General features: G+C 46.3%; 1 protein-coding gene and 1 long non-coding RNA gene across 4 annotated transcripts in view; one reads left to right on the forward strand and one right to left on the reverse strand.

Moving 5' to 3' along the window:
* drosha (drosha ribonuclease III) overlaps positions 1–26,576 on the forward strand; it is a 190,389-nt gene that overhangs the window by 17,448 nt on the left and 146,365 nt on the right. For all 3 annotated transcript variants that reach the window (XR_011947910.1, XM_072510131.1, XM_072510132.1), the window contains exons 8-14: positions 1,840–1,926; positions 2,036–2,122; positions 4,898–4,969; positions 5,706–5,787; positions 10,303–10,377; positions 11,976–12,145; positions 21,458–21,582. Coding sequence is in view for 2 of the 3 variants with exons in the window: in XM_072510131.1 (XP_072366232.1) it covers positions 1,840–1,926; positions 2,036–2,122; positions 4,898–4,969; positions 5,706–5,787; positions 10,303–10,377; positions 11,976–12,145; positions 21,458–21,582 (698 nt within the window). In the remaining variant the exon portion in view is untranslated. The remainder of the gene's footprint in view (positions 1–1,839; positions 1,927–2,035; positions 2,123–4,897; positions 4,970–5,705; positions 5,788–10,302; positions 10,378–11,975; positions 12,146–21,457; positions 21,583–26,576) is intronic.
* The window catches only part of LOC140425626 (uncharacterized), a 46,110-nt gene that overhangs the window by 6,750 nt on the left and 12,784 nt on the right, over positions 1–26,576 (reverse strand). The window lies entirely within an intron of this gene.

Here is a 26,576-nt window from a genome sequence, read left to right on the forward strand (position 1 = left end):
GCAGGACTGACTACTTCTCCAACCCTGTCTCGGCTCACCTGGAACTGAAACCCCGACCCTCGCCTTTGTTAGCATGAGAATTTGCGATCCCAATGCACTCCTTGCTGGTCTTCCAAACGCCACCCTCTGTAAAGTTGTCATCCTTCAAAATTCTGTTGCCCTTTGCACCCAGTCCCGGGTAACCCATCACCCCTTGCCCCACTGACCTGCACAGTCCCTTGGTCTGACAGCACCTCAGTATTAAAATTCTCACCCTTTGTTTTCAGATCCCGCCATAGCTTTGCCCCGCTCCCTATCCCTGTAATCTCCTCCAGTCCCAAGGCCCACCTGAGATACCTGCACTCTTCCAATTTGGGCGACTTGAACAGCCCTGATTTTAATTGCTCCATCATTAGTTGCCGTGCTGTGAGCCACCTTTGGCTCTCAGCTATGAAATTTCATTCCTCAACCTTTTCACAGTCTTGCCTCCTATTGGACTCTCCTCAGAGCCGACCCCGGGGACCAGGTTTCCGTTCACCTGTCCTCGTAACTCCTTCGGTGCGTCTGTGTCAATACCCTTATTGATAACTCGTTTGTGGGATGCTATAAAATGGAAGTTGTTATTGTTTTATTCTCATCACTATAAACCCTGCAGCTGAAGTATAAAAGTTCTGTGGGTGATTGACTTCCAACTTCTGCTCGCTGATATTGACAGTCCTGAGATCTGCACCACAAGTTTACGATGCTCCTTCCACTGCACCAGAATACTGAGCCGAATGTACATTACACAATGTACTGTTCCTGTCTGAATAAAACACTCACTGCAAAGCCACCACAGGGCCTGACGCATTCTCCATTTTATCTGAACAAAAAAGTAAATCCTTTTTTTTTGTTTCTGGCATGAAATTATTTATTTTCCTCCCGTGCCGTACAACGATCCTCGTGAGGCAGCTTCTTGCACGTCCGACATTCATTCGCCATCACTAAAACTGATTATCCGCTCAACGTCAGAGAGTTTTCCCGGATCCGGAAAGGGGGCGGGAGCTGATTCCGTGACCAATTCAAATGGGAGTTGGACAGTTCTGTGAGGAGAGCGTTAAAAACACAAAACGGGGAATGTGGGGCTCAGTACGACTGCTCTTCAAAGCGGATCCCATCTGTGCTGTAAGATTCTATGACCACATTTTCGTGTATGGGAGCTTTCTGAGCACAAACTGCCACGTTTCCTGCAGCACGGAGCAGTATCTACACATCGAAGGCATCTGGCTGTCGAGCACTTTGTGATACCCTGAGGACGTGAAAAGTGTTGTATGAATCCTAGACCCTTGCGATGCTGGAATAAAAGAAAGAAAGAACGCAGGTGTAGCCCAGCCACCATCCTCTGCAAGTGGATAAAGCGACCTTTCGCCCTGTCCTATCCACCGTATGAACCGGGCAGGAGAGGCTTGGCGCTTGCGATGATGCTACATTGCCCTGCAGTGCATTGCTGCTCAAACACACAGCACAGCCTGAAATAAAAGGCTTAAACTTCTTATTCCTGCAGAATTTCGGAATCGTTTCTTTTCATAGCGCCAACATGCAACTGGAGGAGCCCTGAGCCGACGAGATGGATCGGGTCCCTGATGTCTTACAAGGAGTCATTTGAATCTGGGAAGTTTTGGATACATCCTCAGTGTTAAATTGAACCATAAAGGAGTTTTAATCTGTGCTTAATCCAAGGAAATCGCTTGATAACAAGGGTCGAATTATGCCTGTACTGTTAGTAGATGCAAATTGGCTGCTAGGCGTTTAGGTACCTTGCTGTCTTGACAATGTTGGGAAGCTGCGTGCTATAACCTGCTTTGAAATGCTTCATTCTAGGCAAATGATGCTTGTCGCCCGATCACTAACAACGCGGGAACATTATTCCACTACAGGATTACAGTTTCCCCACCCACTAACTTTTTGGTAAGTGCTGTGTTATCCGCTATGGAAGAACAACGTGTAAATCGTTCAGTTAAAGACTTGTGATGAAGGTATATTTCAGCTCTAAACTAACGGCTACATTTTCTTTCAGACTGACCGACCGACGGTGATAGAGTACGATGACCACGAGTATATCTTCGAAGGGTTTTCCCTGTTTTCTCACACTCCGCTGAATAATGTGAGTACAAAGATCTTATTATATATTAGGTGCATTTACATCTTCTAATAATGAGGATTAGGCGATTTTGAGCCTGCTCAGCCACTCCATGTGATTCTGGCTGACCATCCACTTGAACATCGTTTTCTCACACTGCAGGGAGCTTGCATCCTATCGAAAATTCAAACTTACTGTTATTCTGAAACTTTGGCACATTGAATAATAATACAAGCCCTGAAACAAAAGTAAATCTGGTGCCATTTTTCTTTAACACAGAGAGTGGTTGTGATGTGGAAGGCGCTGCCTGAAAGGGCACTGGAAGCTGATTCAGTTGTAACTTTCAAAAGAGAATTCGATAAACACTTGAAGGAGAAAAATGAGTTGCAGGGTCGTGGGGTGCGAGCTGGAGAGTGGGAATGATTGGATAGTTTGACCAAAGAGCTGTCGGATACCAGATCGGTCGAATGGCCTCCTGTTTCATTTCTGACTCCGCACTCTCAATACCCTCTGGATCCACTTGGAGTACCTATGTTTGTTGTTATTGTTGATGTGACTGTGTAAGATTTTTGTCCCCCCCAAGGTGTTGGTATTTTCACCTTTGTCTTGTGTGTAATGTTATGGGCCAGAGTTTCGACAACCCCAAAGTGTATCATGGAGTTCACCTGACCCACAACTTTTAATAGATTGTGGTATGGGGAGCACACGGCCCACTCTACAGGTGTGGTACAGCAGAAATGGAAAAGTATTTTTTGAAGCAAAACTTAATGTTTATTCTATGAACTCAAGTTAACCTTTTTAAAACATACAGCAAACATCTTAGCAACCATTAATTCAAATACAACCCCCAAAGAATACAACACTAAGTAATCCTTACTTTCCTTTTAACATCCATAAGACTTAAAAAAACATCAGGTTTAAATTCGCCACTGAGAACAGTTATAACTCTGTATTCACCAAATGATCAAGAGATAGTCTTTACATGGATTAAGTCCATCGTGTGAAGACCTGTGGATAGATCTTCCCACCACACCTTCAGTTAAGGCCCTGAAATTGGTAATTAATGCTGACAAAAGAATCTCATTCCGTTGCCACTGGTTTTGCCCCTCAGTGAGCATGCAAGGGAGTACAATAAGCAAATCCTGATGTGTGGCTCCGGTGACAGGGAGGGGGCGTACTTCTTTATCTGACCGTGAGGCACAGCACAAGGATGGTGGAGTGAGTGCTGAAAACCAACCATGCCCTGGGTGCTGGCCCCCCCTGTGATCGCTACCCCCATGACCCCCTCCCCGCCATCACTGACCTGTGCCCCTGTCCCTCACACTTGGATCATGGCCATACAGCCATCTGGGTCCGCTCCCCTTTTAATCATGTCGCAGCTGATCATCTACCTCCCTGCCACTTTCCCACACTATCTCCGTATCCGTTGATGTCATTGGTCTCCAGAAACCTATGGATTTCTGTCTTGGTGCTCAATGGTGGAGCTTCCCCAGCTCTCTGCGGCAGAGAATTCCAAAGGTTCACCACCCTCCTGAGTGAAGAAATTGCTCCTCGTCTGTCGTACATGGTCTGCCCCTTACCCTGAGATTACGTCCCCTGGTTTTAAACTCAGCAGCCAGGGTGGCCATCTTGTCTAGATCCACCCTGTCACACCCTGTAAGAATTTTGTAAGTTGGATGTAAAAATCCCCCGGCATTATTTAAAGCAAGAAAGAGGTGGGGAGTTATCCCCTGATCCTTTATCCTTTAATAAACATCACACACGTCGATTATCTGGCCATTGCCTCATTGTTGTTTGCGGGAGCTTGCTGTGCATTGTTTGGCTGCAGCCTTTCTTACATTACAATGGTGACTGCACTTCAATCGCACTTCACTGACTTGTCAAGTGTTTTGGGATGTTTTCGATTCGCTAAAGATGACGCAGAAATGTAAGTTTTCTATTCATCGCTCTGGTACTTGTAATAACAGCTTGCATAGTACAGTCGATTGCTGTCGCTCGTGACCCTCTTCCCCACCCCCTCGTGAATTTGTTTGCCCGCGTTAATATAGTCGTGCACGTAACCGCAGTTTGTGGCCCCAAAACTTCACTCGTCTGCGATTTAAAAACTTTGGTCTTTCCCCTTTCCCAAGTCGTTCCCACAAAGCCCGCAGTGCGCATGTGCAGGTTCGCCATTCACGATTTCACACTTTGCGAAAATTCGGGGGGAACGGAACTCTCGTGAACGGTGGGTGTTGATTGTACTGTGCTGTGTGCTCTTGTTATCGCACATCCCGCTTAATTGCCCTGAGGTTATGACGAATTTGAATGCTGGGCCTCTTGCGATTAACTGGTGGGGTTCAAAAACACAATTTCTTACTTTGTAAGCCGTCATCATGAAGCTTTAAACTTTCATGCATTAATTCTACAGTCTTTACAAAGCAAAAGTGACATTTTCTATGTATAGGAATACAAAATTTGTTAGGCGTAGTAATACGCACGGTAGCACAGTGGTTAGCACGGTGTTGCTTCCCAGCGCCAGGGACCCGGGTTTGATTCCTGGTTTGGGTCACTGTCTGTCCGTGCGGAGTCTCCCCGTGTCTGCGTGGGTTTCCTCCGGGTGCTCAGATTTCCTCCCACAAGTCCCGAAAGACGTGCTTGTTAGGTGAATTGGACATTCTAAATTCTTCCTCTGTGTACCCGAACAGGGGCCGGATTGTGGCGACTAGGGACTTTTCACAGTAACTTCAATGTAAGCCTACTTGTGACACTAATAAAAGATTATTATTATTATTATTACATAAAGTGTCTTTACTTTTGCAGATTCCTTTGTGTCGGGTCATCCGTTTTAATATTGACTACACCATTCATTTCATTGAGGAAATGATGCCGGAGGCAAGTACTGATTGACATCCTTCAATTAAAAAAATTAGCAGCATGGAACGGATCTTCACGTTTTTTAAAAGTCAGGAGTTTGTGGTGATTTGAAAAACGTTGCTGTATTTCAAATCCGAGGAAGAGTAGAGGCTGAGGATATATTTAATTGAGGTGGATACCATTATGAATCGTCTAGAGAGAGTCAATAGGAGGGGCTTGTTGCCCTGGGCAGAAGGGTCACAAACCAGCCGGCATAGATTTAATGTAATTATTAGAAGGGAGCTTGAGTTTTTTAGTTGCTGTGATGAACGTCTGGAACTGATTGGATAAAAGGGGCAAAAGGCAGAAATCCTCGTCAAAATTGTAAAATTAGTCGGAGGCGCATTTGAGGCACTGTTAAGATACAGGGCTCCGGACCGAGAATTGGAAAGAGGGGATAGCTTTGTTTCAGCGTGCACATATTTGATGGGCCGAATGGCCACATTTCGGTCACTACGTAAATCTGTAGGAACAACAGCGCTCTTATCCGTGATCCTCCTTCATATCTTGTACTCGATGGGACGCTGCTTATACATTTTTACATCAGTGTTGTTTAGCCTTTTGGAATTTGGAGTTTTATATAGTTTGACGAAATGTAAAGAATGAACGATCAGAATAGAACAAGAATAAAATGCAGACCGTGTGCTTTGCAATTCTTTTTACTTGCTATCAGCCTTTCACAGACCTGGGATTTTGTGTTTCGCTTTGATTTCAGAATTTCTGTGTGAAAGGATTAGAAATGTTTGCCTCGTTCTTATTCAAGGATATTTTGGAGCTTTACGACTGGAATATTCACGGTAACGTGACACTCAAAATGTCAATTTTCAAGTCAAAAGGATGGGGTGCAGCCTTTTGGTTATCTGTATATGTTCATTACTAAGAAACCTAGATTCTGACTGGTCAGGGTTTCGGTGTTGGTGCCTGTTCAAAGTCATTTCAATTAATGAATGAATGTAAATTGCATAAAATGTCTTTTGTCTGACTGAGGATAGATCTCTCCTATCTCCTTGGTGAATGGAAGGGACGAGAGCACCCTACCCAGGCCCACTCCGCCGCCCTATCCCCATAACCCTATCTAACCTGCACATCCTTGGATACCAAGGTGCAACTCAGCATGGCCAATCCCCCTAACCTAGGCATCTGTGGGTGGAAACCGGAGCAACCGGAGGAAAGACACGGGGAGAACGTGAAAACTTCACCCAAGGCCGGAATTGAACCCGGGCCCCTGGCGCTGTGAGACAGCCGTGCTAACCACTCTGTCACCGTGCCGCCCTCCGGTATCGGATCGGAGCGGTTTTACATATCAGGAAAAACTGAATAAGGCTGACGTTCTATTTTTCTAGAAAAGAGAAGGCTGAGGGGGGATTTGTTGGAGTGTTTTGTCAACGACAACAGCTGCCAATGTTATTTGCTGAGGAAACCAAACCCCAGAGGGAAACATTTCTCACTGATCTTCGCCCTTGTATTCTGAAAATGAAGAGAAGCCTACTCATCTCAGAAATACAGACTTCCAGTAACACTTTGAGGATTTATCAAAATTAAAAGATTTATTAACAAGAGGGAAAAAAAGTAAGCACAAAAGATTAAAGTTACTCATTTAAAACACTCTTACAACCCCCCCCCCCCCCCACCACCTCCCAAATACCACTTGGTCAGAATACTTAAGTAAATTCCTTCTTGGCAACATTCCCCTCACCGATTTCTAACTATAAAAATCCAATAATTTTACCGAGGCAACACTGCTATCACCTTAGTAAAAGTATACCATGCGACCTCTCACTCACTCCCACTCTGTTTTGGAAATTCAAGAATATTCAGAAACACAACTGCTTTCTGTATTTAAATCTCTTCTGGCTTAACTGGATGGCTGATTCAAACTTCGCACCTTTTCTCAGCACAGGACTGTTCCTAGGAGGTCTTCCCTACACAGCTAACACACCTCTGCTCAACATCTTTCTTAAATATCCTTTTTCCCTTTCATCTTTGATTCCATTGTCCTCAGCACCTCTTTGAACTTCACCTTTCCCAAGATAGGAAAAACACGAAAGGTTTTTATATTACCTCTTTCAGGTCAAATAAAATGTAATAATATTCCCTTCTTTACTTATGAAACCATTGCAAGCTGTAAAAGCCTTTTACTCCACTTTGAAATTTAACAACTGCAAAGCAAAAACAAAGTCCATATCTATCTCCTAATGCAAATTTCTCAACTCAACCTATTTACTTATAATTCCACTCACCATAGCTTCATATTACAAATGCATATATTTAGCACCTCTGTCCCTTCTCTCAACCCTCCCAGACAAGCTGTCTCCATTAATCTTTCCCCAGCTTCATTAAATAATTTGCACAAAAATACACAAACACCCCGCCTTGTTTACAGAATAACACAATATTCCCCTAAAATATTTAAAATAAAACATCACCTCTATCCTCCCAGCTTTAAGATTTTGGGATAGCTTAACAGTTAACAGAATTTTGATCTACAAGGTGGTTATGAGGGACAGGCAGTAAAGTGGTGTTACGGCCACAATCCGATCAGCCATGATCATGACTGCCAGAGCAGGTTGGATGGGCTGAATGGCCTATTCCTCCTATTGTTTGTGTTCTAATGTCCTTGATAGGGCAGACCTAGAGTAAACATTTACACTTGTGGGCTAAACCAGAACTGGACCATAAATGTACCAATGCCACTCATAAATCCAATAGGGTAGGACAGCACGGTGGTGCAGTGGTTAGCACTGCTGCCTCACGGTGCTGAGGACCCAGGTTCGACCCCGGCCCTGGGTCACTGCCCGTGTGGAGTTTGCGCATTCTCCCTGTGTTTGTATGGGTCTCACCCCCACAACCCAAAGATGTGCAGGATAAGTGGATTGGCCATGCTAAATTGTCCCTTAATTGTAAAAAAAATAATTGCATACTCATTTTAAAAATAAAATAAATCCAATAAAAAATTCAGGAGAAACTGCTTTACTCAAGTGAGTAATTAGAATGTGGAACTGCTACCAAACGGAATCGTTGAGGTTAGCAGTGTCGATGAATTTTCAGTGAAGCTAAATAAGCACACGAGGGAGAATGGGATATAGAAGGGCCAAATTCACACCTAAGGTATTTTGAGAAACAAAGGAATTGGGGGCAAAAGTCGGCAATTCAGCCCTTTGAGCTGCTCTGCCATTAAATCAGATCATGGCTGATCTCTTCCTGGTCTCAAATCCACCTCCCCACCTGTTCCCCATATCCCTTTAACCTGGTTTTTAAAATCAGAAATATATCTATCTCCTTGAAACAATTTAATGACTCAGATTCCACTGCACTTTGGGGCAGCGAGTTCCACAAATTCACCACCCTCTGCGAGAAGTAGTTGCTCCTCAACACAGTTCTAAATCTGCCGCCTCTCAGCCTATATCTGTGACCTCTCTTCTAGATTGCCCCACAAGGGGGAACATTTGGTCTATGTTTACTTTATCAATCCCATTTAATATTTTATACCCATCGATCCGATCCCCTCTCATCCTTCTAAACTCCTGCGAGTATGAGCCCAAACTGTTTAATCTCTCCTCATACGTCAACCCTTTCATCCCCGGAATCAATCTGGTGACCCTCCTCTGAACTGCCTCCAATGCCACCACATCCTTCCTCAAATAAGGAGAGCAAAACTGGACACACTACCCCAGATGTGGTCTCACAACACGCTATACAATTGCAACAACACTTCTCTACTTTTATGCTCCAGTCCTTTTGAAATTAACGCTAACATTACATTTGCCTTTCTTATTACATGCTGTACCTGCACACCGAGCTTCTGCGATTCATGAACAAAGGCACCAGATCCCTCTGCCCAGACGCATCTTGAATCTGCTTTCCATTCTCCCCGAACAGGCGCCGGAATGTGGCGACTAGGGGCTTTTCACAGTAACTTCATTGGAGCCTACTCGTGACAATAAGCGATTTTCATTTCATTTCATTTCATTTAGATAATTTGCCTTTCTATTTTTTCGGCCAAAATGAATAACCTCACACTTATCTTCATTAAACTCCATCTGCCAAAGTTTGGCCCAATCTCCTTGACTACCTATGTCCGTCAGTAAAAAGTACCAAAGATGCAATTGCTGATATATGTGTGCAAGATGCAAAACAGCTGACGGTTCCTGGGGTCTGACTGCAGTCAGGATTATCATTAGTGATCTTTCTTAAAAGTTAGGCAGGGATCACAAACCACCGATGCCATGGTTAATGGAACCATCACCAACATTTTCAGAAACACCAGACCAGCAAATAAAACATCAGGCACGAGAAATTATTTTAAAATGCGATATGAAGCTAAAACAGAAAATGCTGGAAAATCTCAGCAGGTCTGCCAGCATCTGCGGAGGGAGAAAGAGTCAATGTTTCAAGTCCGTATGACTTTTTGAATTTCTGACGAAGCGTCATATTAAACTCGAAACGTTATGTCGCTTTCCTCAGAAGTTCCAAAAGTCATACGGATTTGAAATATCAACTCTGTTTCTCGCGGGCAGCAGGGTGGCGCAGTGGTTAGCATTGCTGCCTCAGGGCGCCGAGGTCCCAGGTTCGATCCCGGCTCTGGGTCACTGTCCGTGTGGAGTTTGCACATTCTCCCCGTGTCTGCGTGGGTTTCGCCCCCACAACCCAAAGGTGTGCATGTTCGGTGAATTGGCCACGCTAAATTGCCCCTTAATTGGAAAAAATGAATTGGGTACACTAAATTTAAAAAAACAAAACAAAATAAAACTTTCTTTCCCTCTCTCCACAGATGCTGCCATACCTGCTGAGTTTTTCCTGCCCTTTCTGTTTTTATTTCCGATTTCCTGCATCCGCAGTATTTTGGTCCTCTGATAAAGCTGAGCTAGTACAGCCCGACTGCTTGATTATAACCGATGAACCTCGATTAAAACGTTCAGTTTTCTGCGTGGTTTGATGAGCCCTAAGCCGTAAATTGAAACAATCGCGGAATTTACTGTTTTTACATTCAATATTTGAACCTTCCTGGGTTAGAGCCAGGACACGTGATGGCAGGAATGGCCCCATGTCAGTGTGACATGTTAACACAGGAAAATGCCAATACTGGTGGCTTCAGAATTTATAATTGGAAATTAGCAAAATTAGGACAGAACGTAAAGCCTAAAAAGGAGATCTGAATTACATTTCGTGTTCGCTAATCCAATTATTCCCAGCTCTCTAACCCCTACCTCACTTTAAAGCTGCATGTTTGTACAGTCCCATGGAGAATTGGAGTGAGTGCGCAGGTTCCTGCATGTGTACATGTATCGAAAATATATTATGCTCTGTCCTAGGTCCTGTATTTGAAAATGGTACTCTGTCCTGCCCGAGGTTTCATTTCCTGCCCCGCTTTGTCAGATCGATACCGGGTGAGTAAGGAGTTGTGTTCTTTGTTCTTTAGGGTTTTGGCCAAGGGTGGTTTATGACCGGCATAGGCTTGGAGGGCCGAAGGGCTTGTTCCTGTGTTGTATTGTTCTGCTTTCATAGAACGGACTGAGGCCATTCGGCCCATTGAGTCTCTTTCGAAAAGCAAATCTAGTCGTGATGAATAAATGGTTGAGTAAAGCACGCGCCCCGTTGCTGTCAAATCCCTCGCTATATTTTGATGAAATATAGAGTGGAACTTAATTCGGGTGGCGGCGGGTCACGCCCATTGTCCAGGAGGCCGTAGGGATTCTGGGATGAATAGAAAGGTGCTAACGGCCAGTTAAGGGAAGTAAGGCACGAGGCATGTCCAGTGATGTGATAGCGGCCTCCTTTTCCACTCTTGTCTCTTCTATAATTGTGTCCCTGGTGTCTGCAGGCGTCTCCCCGGCACTGTTCCTCCACCCCTCGTGTGTCCAAAAGTGCGTGGCCGCCACGGGTTTTATTTCAGCCCTTTCTCTTGCTGCTGCCGCCTCTGGATTCGCAGTGACAATCTGTGGCCCTCAGCCTGCACCCTCAGCCCCATCCCTTCTAATCCATGCCCCCCCAGTCTGTGACTCTGAATCCCTTCTTCCCTCCTGTGGAATGCAGCTACAAATCTGACGATCTGACTGCCCATGAATCCCCCCCCCCCCGCCGCCCACTCGCCACTCACTTATCCCAGGGGCGTATTTGATAGCTTTCAGCGGCATGCAAGTGTCTCTCAGCTGCCTTCTTTACCATCTTATTTGGCAATTCCTGCCTCATTCACACAGGTTCAGTGCCTTCCCAGTAATTTTCAATTCAGGCCTCCGTATTGGCCATAGGGATTCTGCCCCCTCTGCCCCCATGTGATTATATCGTCACTCCTGCTTGGGCCCTCAGTGCGCACTAATTAATAGCGTACAAATTGACAATGTTGGTATTCTGTCCTGTCTCCAAATCTGTGCTCCCTCTCCCTTGATTCTTTCATAAGTGGGAACAGTTTCTCCCCAGCTACATTTTGCTAACCAATCTCTAAATGTGTCCGGCTGCTAAACCAAAACAGAAAGGATCGCTCCCTCTGAGTTGAGAAAGATGATTTGGGCGCTGATACCTGGAAGCAGGTTATCACTGAATTCCTGAAACTCCAAATATGGTTTGGACAAAAATGCCAACGCGTGAACAAATGATTGCAGGGTTCGTTATAGAATAGAATTTACAGTGCAGGAGGCCATCAAGTCTGCACCTGCTCATGGAAAGAGCACCCTACTTAAGCCCACACCTCCACCTTATCCCTGTAACTCAGCAACCCCATCTAACCTAAGGGCAATTTAACATGGCCAATCCACCTAACCTGCACATCTTTGGACTGTGGGAGGAAACCGGAGCGCCCGGAGGAAACCCCGCGGACACGGGGAGAACGTGCAGACTCCGCACAGACAGTGACCCAAGCCGGGGATCGAACCCGGGACCCTGGAGCTGTGAAGCCATAGTGCTAACCACTATGCTACCGCGCTGCCACAGTGGGTTATGGTCCTACTGTGACCTCCCCTCTGAGTTCCATTATGTTTTCTGTTCTCAGATAGTGGAAAAGAAGTTCTTTCAATGCATCAGGTGCTGCTTTACCTATTACGCAGCAGTAAACCTCTGGTACCTGAGGAGGAGATTGCGAACATGCTGCAGTGGGAGGAATTGGAATGGCAGAAATATGCTGAAGAATGCAAAGGCATGATTGTGACTCACCCTGGCATGGTACGTATTAACACACAGGCAAGCAGAATTTAATGTGCTCTCAGACAGGAAGATGTACAATTGCAGTAAAGTGTTTGCTAATGAATGGGTCAATGACTTCAACAGTAAGAGTGTTTTTTTGTTCTGGTGAGCAATTGCTCCTCCTGGTATAGTAGCATCATGGTTCTGTTACTGGCCTCGTGACCTAGAGGCCTGGAATATTGATTGTGACATTTGCTACAATCCCAATTGACATTTTAACTGGATGGGAAGATCCCATAATGGAATCCTGGCCAAAAGACCCTGGGGCAGCGCGCCCCCGGGATTCTCCGTCTCGCCAGCCGGCCAGTGGGGTTTCTCATTGTGGGCAGCCCCACACCGTCGGGAAATCCCCCGGCTGCCGGCGCAACGGAGAATCCCGACAGCGGAGAATCCTGCCCTGTGACTTTTTAAAATAAAGCATGGAGGAACATTTATTAAACGTGACAAGTTGGATTATGATACAATACTCCTTTACTTCCCCCCTAGCTTAACAAGTACACACAGGTTTAAGGAATAACACGGATTATAAAGTACATCTTAAGCTACAGTGGTCTCATTAACACACAAAGTCCCTTTTAAACACAAAAGATAACTGTGGTCGAATAGGCTCTCCACTTTGAACCCCAGGTTAGTGCCTGTGAATGTCCTCAGATTCCCCCCAGATGATTGTCACATGAGAGCTGCCAAACTCCACTCTCAAAAACATGCTTTAAAACGTTAACTCACAATAATGTTTTTCCTCATTCCGAAATACAGATCAGGTTTTCAAAATGACACTGCTAAGCAAAGCTTCCGCTCCACTTTTAACAGCGAATCCAGCCCAAGAGTTCGCACCAACTCCTTTGGGATTTTTTTGTCTTGGCTGCTGCGCAAATTGCCGACAATTGCTTTAACTCTCGATTCCCAGACTCTTCTTAAAATGACAACAGGCGTTTGCTTTACCTATGAAGTCTGCTGTCCCACTTTAAATCTAGTTACTGCAATTGTCTCTCTAACTCTGAACGCTTTGTTGTAGATTAAATAAACTTGGAGGTGGAAAAAATCTGGTATCAAACATGGAGGCTGTGAGACCCCATGAGGGTCTCCTCCACTGGTTGGAGAGCAGGTGGTAACCCTGTGTCACTTCCATGGAGATGGCCAGACCCATGGAAGGACCTGCCAGCATTGGGCCTTCCCCAGGACTTAGGACTGGCAAACCTTCCCACAAGGAGCTGCCGGACTCTTTGTTTCCGGCAGTGCCACTGGGAATACCGGCTGCTGCCAGTAATACTCCCAGAAGCCTTCAGTGGATCCACCTACCTGAGCCTGACAACAGGGACTGCCCCTGATAGAGCACAGGCAAAGCCAACAGGGGCTGCTGGGTGGCCTTCTGGAGGCACGGAAAAGCTGTGCACCTCCCACTAAATACCTGAACCACCAGTAAACGCCGATTGGCTCAGACCATTGTGAAGAAGGAAGCCATTCGGCCTATTGAGTCTGCACCGGCCCTTGGAAAGAGCACTCTACTTAAGCCCACACCACCACCCCATCCCCATAACCCAATAACCCTACCTGACCTTTTGGACACTAAAGGGCAATTTAGCATTGCCAATCCACTTAATCTGTGCATCTTTGGACTGTGGGAGGAAACTGGAGCACCCGGAGGAAACCCACGCACACACGGCGAGGAAGTGCAAACTCCACACAGACAGTCACCCAAGCTGGGAATCAAACCCGTGAGGCAGCAGCGCTAACCACCATGCCACCCTTTAATTTTTATGTTCAATTAAGGGGGAAATTTGTCGTAGCCAATCCACCTACCCTGCACATCTTTTTGGGTTGTGGGGGTGAGACCCACGCAGACACTGGGATAATGTGCAAACTCCACGCGGACAGTGACCCAGGGCCGAGATCGAACCCGGGTCCTCAGCACCGTGAATTGGCTCCTGAATGAGCCGAATTGACAAACCACCACAACCGGTTTCTCACATTGGCCCTTTTCCTGCCTCCGACTTATTTGACGGGGGTTTCCCATTGCTAGAAGCCTGATACCTGGGCTTTCCCGACGTTCCATGGGCTCAGCCACCATGATTTCCACCAAGAGAGAGTTTCCTATGTACAAAATGAGAAACCTTGCACTTGTATAACGCCCACAGCATTGTAAAATATCCTAAAGTGTTTCACAGGAGTTTTATAAAACAAAATATGACATTGAGCCACATAAGGTGACATCAGGATAAATGGTTTGAAGAAGTGATAGTTCTTCAGGTGCCTAGAGGGGGAGGGAGCGGGAAGGAAAGGGAGCGGGAAGGAAAGGGAGCGGGAAGGAGAGGGAACAGGAAGGAGAGGGAGAGGGAGGGGGAGGGGGAGGCTGAGTTGGAAGTAGCCGGAGATATAAATGGGTTTAGGGAGGGAACGCCAGAGGCTCGGATCTCAGCAGCTGAAAGCAAGGCCTCCAATGGCTGAAGCCATTAAAATTGGGAAAGCTGAAGATTGCTGAATTGGAGAAACACGGGGAGATCCAATGAACACCTTTGTGCTTTAACTTCTGCTGTGTTTCTAACCAAACGTGTGCAAGGTAATGAAGCAACTGTTTATGATCGGCCATTCAAAATTCTTCCTAATATTCACTACAATTTAGATATTCATGACGTCCTTCAAGTCTGAGTAATTGTTCACAAAAGATAAGCAAAGATTGAACAGCTTTAGTAAGAAGGAATTTTGAAATTCCATTACCATTCTTCTTCCATTATTATTGACAAGTTATGTGGAGCAATATATATTCAAAGTCCATTAACTGCTACATCTCTGTGTAGTCTGACTATAGAATGAAGACAGCCAAAGAATAATTATGCAACAAAAGATCATAAACATGGAACTTGTAAAAATGTATTTGAGTGCTGATGTTAAGTTCCACTCTGTATCTACCGGGGGTTGCTTATTATGGTAACGTGTGATGTTTCGGATTGTTTTATTCAATTTCAAAGCTCTCATGGTTTCCCTTCCCATCCCCAGAGCTCTCGGTTTCTCTGACTTCTTGCACCTCTTCGCTCTCCCTCCTCTCACTCCATCATTGGTTAGTCACCCAGGCCTGGGGCTTTGGACTTCCCTCCCTCAATCATTCCCTCTTCTCCCTTGAAGATATTCCCTAAGATCCTCCTTGTTGACCAATGTTTTTGGTGTCCCCACCCAGCAAGTTTTGGTGTCCCCACAATCAGTAAGAATAAACAACAACACCTCCTCCATAATAGTCCTCAATACCGGGGCCCCGCAAGGCTGCGTACTTAGCCCCCTACTCTACTCTCTGTACACACACGACTGCGTGGCAAAACTTGGTTCCAACTCCATCTACAAGTTTGCTGACGATACGACCATAGTGGGTCGGATCTCGAATAACGACGAGTCAGAATACAGGTGGGAGATTGAGAACCTAGTGGAGTGGTGCAGTGAGAACAATCTCTCCCTCAATGCCAGCAAAACTAAAGAGACAGTCATTGACTTCAGCATCAACGGGGCCGAGGTGGAGATGGTTAGCAGTTTCAAATTCTTAGGAGTACACATCTCCAAAAATCTGTCCTGGTCCACCCACGTCGACGCTACCACCAAGAAAGCACAACAGCGCCTATACTTCCTCAGGAAACTAAGGAAATTCAGCGTGTCCACATTACTCTTCCCAACTTTTACAGATGCACCATAGAAAGCATCCTATCGGGCTGCATCACAGCCTGGTATGGCAACTGCTCGGCCCAAGACCGCAAGAAACTTCAGAGAGTCATGAACACCGCCCAGTCCATCTCACGAACCTGCCTCCCATCCATTGACTCCATCTACACCTCCAGCTGCCTGGGGAAAGCGGGCAGCATAATCAAAGACCCCTCCCACCCGGCTTACTCACTCTTCCAACTTCTTCCATCGGGCAGGAGATACACAAGTCTGAGAACACGCACGAACAGACTCAAAAACTGCTTCTTCCCCCCTGTTACCAGACTCCTAAATGACCCTCTTATGTACTGACCTCTTAACACTACACACCTGTATGCTTCACCCGATGCCAGTGTTATCTAGTTACATTGTGTACCTTGTGTTTCCCTATTATGTATTTTCTTTTATTTCCTTTTCTTTTCATGTACTTAATGATCTGTTGAGCTGCTCGCAGAAAAATACTTTTCACTGTACCTCGGTACACGGGACAATAAACAAATCCAATCCAGTATCTCCTTTCGTGGTTGGGCAGACATTTTTGATTCCATCAGTGGGAAGCACCTGGATATTTCTTTACATTAGAGGCAGTGTATAATTGTTGTTGGCGGCTGGGCCAAAAGCAGATTGAAACTAACGCGACTTAAAAACTGATCAAAGTGCCGAAGGTTGGCTTGGGGACAGGACACAGCTGGAATTAAGGTGACGTTATGGAGCTGGCAAGCATGTTGCCAACCTGAAAGTCCTGCCAACCATTTGTCAGTGGAAGGCGATAAGAGCGGGAGAAATTCCTGGCCAACCATCGGATGGAAAGAAAGATGGAGCCTTGAACATCATTACCCGTAGCTCCAGAATGCAATGGGCACGTTGCCTGTAGGATCTCTTGTGTATCTTCAAAATAAGTGTCATCAGTCCGGTTGATTGGAGGTGTCCAAAAATACAAATTTATTGCTAAATATTCACTTTAGTACACTTGCATAGAACTGAATCAAAACTTAGGTTAAATAATACATAACCTGGTCAGAACATAGCGAAAAGCATTGAGCATAAAAGCATAAGAAAAGTATAAGAAATAGATGATTCAGGAAGGTAGGAATTCAAGATCGTAACCTCGCCAACGAGGTCATACTTTTAAGGCAATTCATATCTATGGTCTAACCCCTTATTTACTCTCATTGGTTCTAATTCTCAGCTGAGGCTTTCTGATTTATTCAAACAACTGTCCATCACTTCAAACATGATTTGTTATCCAAGCGTTGGTCATTACTTAAAATTCACTAATGCCCGTCAAATTAATTAAATGTCTACGTGCACCCGCCATGTATGCCATTCCAACAAAGATAAGGGGCTTGCATTAACCTTGGCAGTCGATACATTTTAAGCATTACAATGGGCTTTTGTGCAACTTTTCATGAAGCAATGTTTTAATGTTTTGAATTTCTACAGACATGGCACAAAAGTTTGATAGTTTTTCTTTATCTAAAGCAATGACCGTATTCTCACACTCAAAGACATCTTTAATCATTTCACTCTTAGCTATGCATTCAATTAGCACCTAAAACCAGGAATAAATCAATAATCTACCATTGTCACAGCAACCCGGACTTTTGAGTGATCTGTAACACACCAGCACGAAGGCGGAAATGTTTACTAAAGCTGGGATAGGTACATGAGAGTGAGAGGAATCAAAGGATAGATTGATAGGGTGCGATGTGGAACTCAAGCAGACGCGGAGATCAGCTGGGCCGAATTTTCTTGTTTCTGTGTTGCAAAATTCTTCATAATTTGACAAACCCAACATAATGCGTTAAGAAGCTAATTAAATTAGAAGACAGGAACGCAGGTGGGAGACCTCACTGAAGCAGCAACAAGGAACAGAGAGCCAATATTACAGCAGAGCTGGAACACAGCAAATCTTTGAACATTATGACTTGAAAATATTCCAATGAAGTATCTAGTTTTTATAGCTTAAAAGTGTGACAGCGCTGCATAATGTGGCCAGTTCAATTTTGGCTTTTGTTTGTAGTATATGGTGGCAAGATGCAAACAATTAAGACCTTGGGAGTAAATGCCAGACCTGCAGCTTGCGGGGGCTGTCAGATGTTACAGCCAAAATGCTTTACTCTTAAAAATCTCTTAGCCAGGTGTTGTTCTGCCCTTGACATGCAGCCCAGCAATCCACATAGACAGGTGAGCTGCAAAATGTCCCTCGCCTTGCTCATTTTGCAGTGGTAGTGCCTTTGAGGTGGCTAATCTGCACTACCCATACAATATTCCAGTTGTTGGAGAGGCCCAGTGCATGTACACCGCTGCCTAAGCACGCTTCCCCTTGTTTCAGCTTCAATCACAATCGTCTCAGACCAGAAAGGCTGCAGTTGCATTAGGAGTAGTTCAGAGAAGGTTCACTCGACCGATACCTGGGATGCAGGTTGGACAGACTGTGTCTGTATCCATTGGCGTTTAGAAGATTGAGAGATAATCTTATTGAGGAGAGGTGACACGGTGGGCGCTGAAAAGATGTTGCTTCACAGCGCCAGGGCCCCAGGTTCGATTCCCGGCTTGGGTCACTGTCTGTGCGGAGTCTGCACGTTCTCCCCATGTCTGCGTGGGGTTCCTCCGGGTGCTCCGGTTTCCTCCCACAAGTCCTGAAAGATGTGCTGTTAGGTGAATTGGCCATTCTGAATTCTCCCTCTTGTGTACCCGAACAGGCGCCGGAGTGTGGCGACTAGGGGCTTTTCACAGTAACTTCACTGCCGTGTTAATGTAAGCCCACTTGTGACAATGAAGATTATTATTATTATAAAGATCTTTCCCCTTGTGGGAGAGACTGGAATAGGGGGCACAGTTTAAAATTAAGGGGTCTCTCATTTGAGATGGATTTTGTTTCTCTGTGGGGTCTTTGGAACTCTCTCTCTCTCCCAGAGAATGGTGGAGGCTGGGTCATTGAATGTTCTTAACGCAGAAGTAGATAGATTCTTCATTAACAACGGAGGGGATGGGGTGGGGGTGCGGGGGTCTAATTGTGGCCACAATCCGATCAGCCGTGACGTTACAGAATGGCCGAGCAGACTCGAGGGCCCGAATGGACTCCTCCTCCTAATTCATATGTGTAAGAGGCTTGATAACCTGGCTCGTGGGACTTGCCAGTGGTGTTTCCAAATTAATAGCAAGTCTGGAATCTACTGGACATTAAACGTCACAAATCCTTCGAGCTCTCCAGTTCATTAGAAACACAATTAATTCTGCGCACATTCCGAGTGGGGAATTCGGGAGAAACCTTTTATTCAGAGAATGGTTAGAATGTGGAGCTCGCTACCACAAGGAATAGTTAACAGTTTTGAGGCGTTAAAGGGGAAGCCATTAAATCAGTTAAGAGGAATGGATTAGAAGGAGATATCGATGGGATTGGGTAAAGATGGCTGGGAGGCCATAAATACTGGCATGGGTTGGTTGGGCCTGTTCTTGTGCTAAAGACTCAATTTACTTTCAGAGGCAAATCAATTGGGTAACGATTTTTTTGAAGAAATCTGTTTGATAATGAAAAGCTATTTGCAAGGACTATTTCTTGGGACATGTTGAACGCAGGTGTCTCACTTCAGATCTGGAGAGGCAATGTTTATTTTTAAAAAAAGGTGCAATTCTCTCGTGGGCTGAGGAGCAGAGGGAATGGGAGCGTATGTTCACAAAGCATTGAAGGTGACGGGGGCAGGTTGAGATCATGGACCTTCTAAACTGAGGCACAGACTGCAAAGTGCTGAACCTTGTCAAACAATGGGGCAGCCTCGACCAGAGTGTTGCCTCCACCTGAGGCAAAAGCATTAGACAGAGTACGGAAAGGATTTAGCAGAGTGGTTCCAGGGAGGAGCGACTCCAGTTACCAGGGTAGTTTTGGGAAACTGGGCTTTTTCTCCCAACAGAAGAGAATTATCAGAGGATATTTGATGGAGGAGGTGTTCAGGGTGATGCAGAGTCAGGACAGGGTATAGAGGGGGAAACTGTTCTCACTGATGGGAAGCTCGAAACCCAAAGGACGCCATGACCCAGATGTAGGACTGGATTCTTGGCCTCGCCACGACGGGAACGAGAATCGCGATCGGGTGGAGAATCGGGCGCCTGGCAAAATTGCGCCCTGCGCCGGCGGGACCATGCAAACCGGCATTTACATGCATTTAAATGTGATTAGCGGCTTGGACACTTCATGCTCCGCCTTTCCACAATGCTCCGCCCCGTTCAGGCAGTCGTCTGGGAGGCAGGAGTTACTACAAGTGTTTACAAACCTGCTGGGTGGCATGGCTGCCGAGGGGGAGCCGGACGCTAATAATACGGCAAAAAAACCTTTGAAAATTCTCTGGCTTGCTGGGGGGGGGGGGGTTTCCCGGGCTGGGGGGGGGGGGGGGCTTCCCGGGCTGGGGGCAGTCGCAGGGAGCGATTTGGTGCCCAGTTGTGGATTCGGGGTGCGCCCCTCAGGATCGGGGAGGCCTGGATCAGACCACCATTGCTGCAGTCTGTGGTTTAAACACACCCCTTTGGTGCTTCTGGCAGGCTCCTGGCTGCTCACACTGCTGAATGCTGCCTGTGTGCCTCTGGACACCCTCATACCACAGCTGTATCATCAAGGGGATGGGTGTGGCCAAGCTCAATTTTGGGCCCACCCGGTGTTAGCATTCAGACGTGCTGTCCCACGGCAGAGGAAGTGGGGGATCAGCAGAGCTTACCCCAACTGGAGGACACCTGCACTGTGACCTTTGGAACCCTCCCTGGTTCTCTGCCCCGCTCAGGGCAGAAGCCTCACTAGTGACCCCCCTCCCCTCCAGATCACCAGCTGTCTTCTCCTGGTGAGACTGGCAGTGCTGACTGCCTCTGCCACCCCCCCCCCCCCAGTTGCTGTTCAGGACGGCAGGCTTGAGTCTGCGGCCCACCCTGGGGAAGAGGGTTCCCCTTCCTATCCTCACTGCCACCCTGGGGAAGAGGGTTCCCCTTCCTATCCTCACTGGCCTGGAGCTGTGGGTCCACTTCGGACTCCCGACCTCGGGGGCAGGTCTTCACTGAACCATCTTGGTGGCTGCAATGAGTGTGTGGTGAGTGGAGCGTTTAAAACCGGTTCCAGCTGCCAGGTTGTTCATTGCCAACTCAAGCCCCAGGAGTTACACCGCCCGCTAGGCCCGGAATTGCTTGGAATTCACACCGGCAGAATGCTGGCTCATTACCATGTCCTGTCTCACTTACCGAAGAGTGCCCCCAACGGGAACGCGACCCACGCGTAATTCAGCCGCGGCATCAACGCCGCATCTACCAAACAGAGAATCCTGTCCGTTGTGTTTGTGGAAAAAGCAAAGCCTGGAATCAGTGGTTTTAGAAGGATTTTTTAATCTGGTTTGCTATTTGATCAGTTTTATGGCATTTTGCTTCCAAACAATTCAAGCATATTTTCTTTTGACAGGTGGATGGATAAAACCGATAAGTGATTATCAAATATTTATGTCTTATTTGGTCACTTATCGAAAAGGCCATTTGAATTCACCGTAAAGATCAGTCAACTTGACCCGTCCTTGATATTTACAGAAGTGTGTTTGGATGACTGTATAATTCTGAAACTTTTCTATTTCCTTGCAGAAGCCCAGTTCTGTTCGTATTGATCAGTTGGACCGGGAGCAGTTTAACCCGGAGGTCATCACCTTCCCAATTATCGTTCACTTCGGCATACGTCCCGCTCAGCTCAGCTATGCTGGCGATCCACAGTAAGTTGACCTCTCACCTCTCCGCACTGCCTCGGCTCACGGATGCAAAATATCGCAAGTGCGGGAAATGGTACCTACCATATGTTGCTTTATTTATTGCGAATGGAATCCGAGTACTAAAGCCAGGAGTGTTGTGTTATATACCCTGGGATAACACAGGCTGCAACTGGATGCAGCTTTAACAAAAAGATACACCAGACCTTGAAGTTAGTTGAATCTGATTTATTGAACCAATAGCACAGTTAGCACAGTTCTCTATGAGTTCGACTCTCTGCTAACCTAAGTGTGGTTACTCTGTCTGACTGAACCAGACTAGCTCTTAGCCACGTGCTGGAGGTGTGATACTGTACATACACCCTGACTCACTCTGTAGATGTTCATCAGTGGAAAGAGGCGGAGTGTGAGTGCCTCGTGCCTTTTATAGTGAGATACCACCCCCGAGTGTCCTGCCTGTTCATTGGTCATGTCCTGTTCTCTGTGTTCGTTAGCTCTGTGCCTGTCTGTATATCATTATCTGCATGTCTGCATATCATGACAAGGAGGTCATGCTGACTCCATATAAAACACTAGTTCACCTCCAACTGGAGCATTGTGGCCAATTCTGGGCCCACTCCAGGAACGGTGTAGAGGTTTCCGAGAGGGTACGGAACAGATTTGCCGGAATGTTTTCTGGGATGAGGGATTACAGTTACTCCGAAAGACCTGGAAAGCCGGGATTGTTTATTTTGGAACAGAGAAGGCTGAGGAGAGATTTGACAGGTGTGTTTGAAATCCTGAAAGGTTCAGACGGGAGTAAATCCAAGGAAACCTTTTTTTTTTAAAAAAGGTTGATGGGTCCACAACAAGATTTAAGGTGATTGGCTAAGGAACCAGAGAACATTTATGTTATTTTGTGTAATGAAACAAATGGTTAAAATTTGGAATTCGCTGTCTGACAGAATGGTGGATGCAGATTCAATTGTAGTTGTCAAAGAGAAAAGGGTTAATACTTGAAGAAGATAAAGAAATTGCGGGGAGATGGGGAAAGAGGGAGTGGGACTAACTGGATGAAGAGAAATGCTTTCATATAGTTACCAGCATCTTGAATGCTCGACCAGAAGAGTTGACGGGAGCTGATTCCTGGAAGAATTTTAAAAGGAAGCTAGAGAGGGGTACGAGGATGAGGAACCGACAATAAACTGGAGCGTGGGACTGAGTGCGACTGCTCTTTGAAAGAGGCAGCACAGGCAGATCGCATTGAATGCCCTCCTTCAGTGCTGTAATATTGTATGATTCTCAGACACAGGTCTTCAAGGAAGAGCAGTGTAGGCGAGGTGCCTGAAAGGTGGGGCAGTAGAACATTTGAGGATGGAGCAATTGGGATGGGCAGAATGGCCACCTTCACCATTGATTGTCTCATGAATTGTGTGAGAATCTTCAAATAACCATTCTAATTCTCTGAAAGAACTGCCCACCTAGGGCGCGGGATTCTCCAAAATGGAGGCAGAGTGTTCGCGCCGTCGTGAACGCCGTCGCGTTTCACGTCGGCCCGAATCGGGCACGGGGACCACCGATTCTGGCCGCGCCAACCTCCACATGCGCGGGGGACTTCCTCAGCGCGCCGGCCCCGACGCAACATGGCGTGGGGGTTCAGGGGCCGGCCGCGTAATAAAAGAGGGGCTGGAGAGGCCAGCCCGTCGATTGGTGGGCCCGATCGCAGGCCAGACCCCATCGGAAGACCCCCCCGATGAAGGAGCGCTTTTCCCCGCCCCACAGGCCGCTCCCTGGACCCTGCACGCAGAGTTCCCCCCGGCTGCGAGCAGGTGTGAACGGCGCCGGCCGCCCCCTGACTTTCACTTGGAAAAGTGACTTGCACCTGTCGTGCTGTGGAGCATTGCGCTGTACAGATGCGAGAGCTGGACTCTGTCAGGCTGTTGGGAAACTTCTGCAAAGTGGCACGGGCCAAAAGACCTCGGGATCAGCAGGTTAGAGCGAAGAACCAATGGATTTGTCCACAGGAAATTCAGAATCCCTGCACCTCGTGGACCCTTAGCTGAAGTTGAGAAAATACCAGCGCTGGGAAAGAAGGGGTGAGAGTCCGGTGTTGGAAATGATAGAAGCTGAATCATCCGGAAAGAATTGGCCAGCCTGGAGGACTGGATAGGTGGGCAACATCGGCACACGGAATTCTCAGTGAACACAGCAAGGTGCCGACATGGACCAATGCGAATTAAGGATGGATCCGCATTGTCCCATCCTTTCCCCACCTATCCATTATTGTGTTTTGCTAAAAATGTGCACCCCTACCCTCAAACTTCACTTCGCACTGTCGCAATTTTCCATCACACTTCTTATTACCAACATTTAGCATCAAAAAGAGATGGTTCATCCATCCCCAACAAATTAACAGAGACCTAAAGGGTGGGTCAGTAAATTTGCAGACGATACGAAGATTGGTGGAGTTGTGGATAGTAAGGAGGGCTGTTGTCGGCTGCAAAGAGACATAGATAGGATGCAGAGCTGGGCTGAGAAGTGGCAGATGGAGTTTAACCCTGAAAAGTGTGAGGTTGTCCATTTTGGAAGGACAAATATGAATGCGGAATACAGGGTTAACGGTAGAGTTCTTGGCATTGTGGAGGAGCAGAGAGACCTTGGGGTCTATGTTCATACATCTTTGAAAGTTGCCACTCAAGTGGATAGAGCTGTGAAGAAGGCCTATGGTGTGCTCGCGTTCATTAACAGAGGGATTGAATTTAAGAGCAGTGAGGTGATGATGCAGCTGTACAAAACTTTGGTAAGGCCACATTTGGAGTACTGTGTACAGTTCTGGTCGCCTCATTTTAGGAAGGATGTGGAAGCTCTGGAAAAGGTGCAAAGAAGATTTACCAGGATGTTGCCTGGAATGGAGAGTAGGTCTTACGAGGAAAGGTTGAGGGTGCTAGGCCTTTTCTCATTAGAGCGGAGAAGGATGAGGGGCGACTTGATAGAGGTTTATAAGATGATCAGGGGAATAGATAGAGTAGACAGTCAGAGACTTTTTCCCCAGGTGGAACACACCATTACAAGGGGACATAAATTTAAGGTGAAAGGTGGAAGATATAGGAGGGATATCAGAGGTAGGTTCTTTACCCAGAGAGTAGTGGGGGCATGGAATGCACTGCCTGTGGAAGTAGTTGAGTCGGAAACATTAGTGACCTTCAAGCAGCTGTTGGATAGGTACATGGATTACGGAAAATTATATAGTGTAGATTTATTTGTTCTTAAGGGCAGCACGGTAGCATTGTGGATAGCACAATTGCTTCACAGATCCATGGTCCCAGGTTCGATTTCGGCTTGGGTCATTGTCTGTGTGGAGTCTGCACGTCCTCCCCGTGTCTGCGTGGGTTTCCTCCGGGTGCTCCGGTTTCCTCCCACAGTCCAAAGATGTGCGGGTTAGGTGAATTGGCCAATGATAAATTGCCCTTAATGTCCAAATTGCCCTTGGTGTTGGGTGGAGGTGTTGAGTTTGGGTAGGGTGCTCTTTCCAAGAGCTGGTGCAGACTCAGGGGGCCGAATGGCCTCCTTCTGCACTGTAGATTCAATGATAATCTGTGATTAATCTAGGACAAAGGTTCGGCACAACATCGTGGGCCGAAGGGCCTGTTCTGTGCTGTATTTTCTATGTTCTATGTTCTATGTTCTAACTCGCTGCAGGAAATTCTGAGGGGGAGCTCCTATTGTCTGCAGTAACTTCAGTGGTGAATCCTCAGACATCAAGATAAATACCACTGAAGATACATTATACTCTACCTCTCTATCCCGACTATCACCCTGCCTCTCCTTCCGGAATATCTCCCTATGTAGTTTGGATTTAAATCTTGCCTGATAACACTCGGCTAAAGCACCGTTGGACATTTTGTTACAGTAAAGGTGTTGGTGTTGCGGGGAAACTGGAAGAAAACTTGGGGAAATGCACCCTCTTTACTCTGGTGCAATATTCCTGTCCATCTAAATCGGGGCATCCTCCTAGCTACATTTTACTACACAACTGGTACATTTTGCATTGATTTATCTTTGATTTGAGTTTTTTTGTCAAATTTCTGCAATGATGTGAAAACGTTCTGCAATCACAGAATCTAGAATGGTCACAGCACAGAATCTAGAATGGTCACAGCACAGAATCTAGAATGGTCACAGCACAGAATCTAGAATGGTCACAGCACAGAATCTAGAATGGTCACAGCACAGAATCTAGAATGGTCACAGCACTGAATCTAGAATGGTTACAGCAGGGAATCTAGAATGGTTAAAGCACAGAAGCTAGAATGGTTACGGCCCTGAATCTAGACTGGTTACAGCAAGGAATCTAGAATGGTTAAAGCACGGAATCTAGAATGGTTAAAGCACGGAATCTAGAATGGTTACAGCAAGGAATCTAGAATGGTTACAGCACGGAATCTACAATGGTTACAGCAAGGAATCTAGAATGGCTACAGCACGGAATCTAGAATGGTCACAGCACGGAATCTAGAATGGTCACAGCACGGAATCTAGAATGGTCACAGCACAGAATCTAGAATGGTCACAGCACGGAATCTAGAATGGTCACAGCACAGAATCTAGAATGGTTATAGCACGGAATCTAGAATGGTCACAGCACGGAATCTAGAATGGTCACAGCACAGAATCTAGAATGGTTATAGCACGGAATCTAGAATGGTTACAGCACGGAATCCAGAATGGTTACAGCACAGAATCTAGAATGGTCACAGCACGGAATCTAGAATGGTCACAGCACAGAATCTAGAATGGTTACAGCAGGGAATCTAGAATGGTTAAAGCATGGAATCTAGAATGGTTACAGCAAGGAATCTAGAATGGTTACAGCAAGGAATCTAGAATGGTTACAGCAAGGAATCTAGAGTGGTCTCAGCACGGAATCTAGAATGGTCACAGCACGGAATCTAGAATGGTCACAGCACAGAATCTAGAGTGGTCTCAGCACGGAATCTAGAATGGTTACAGCAAGGAATCTA

Source organism: Scyliorhinus torazame, chromosome 6, assembly GCF_047496885.1.
Source record: "Scyliorhinus torazame isolate Kashiwa2021f chromosome 6, sScyTor2.1, whole genome shotgun sequence".
Lineage (NCBI taxonomy): Eukaryota > Metazoa > Chordata > Chondrichthyes > Carcharhiniformes > Scyliorhinidae > Scyliorhinus > Scyliorhinus torazame.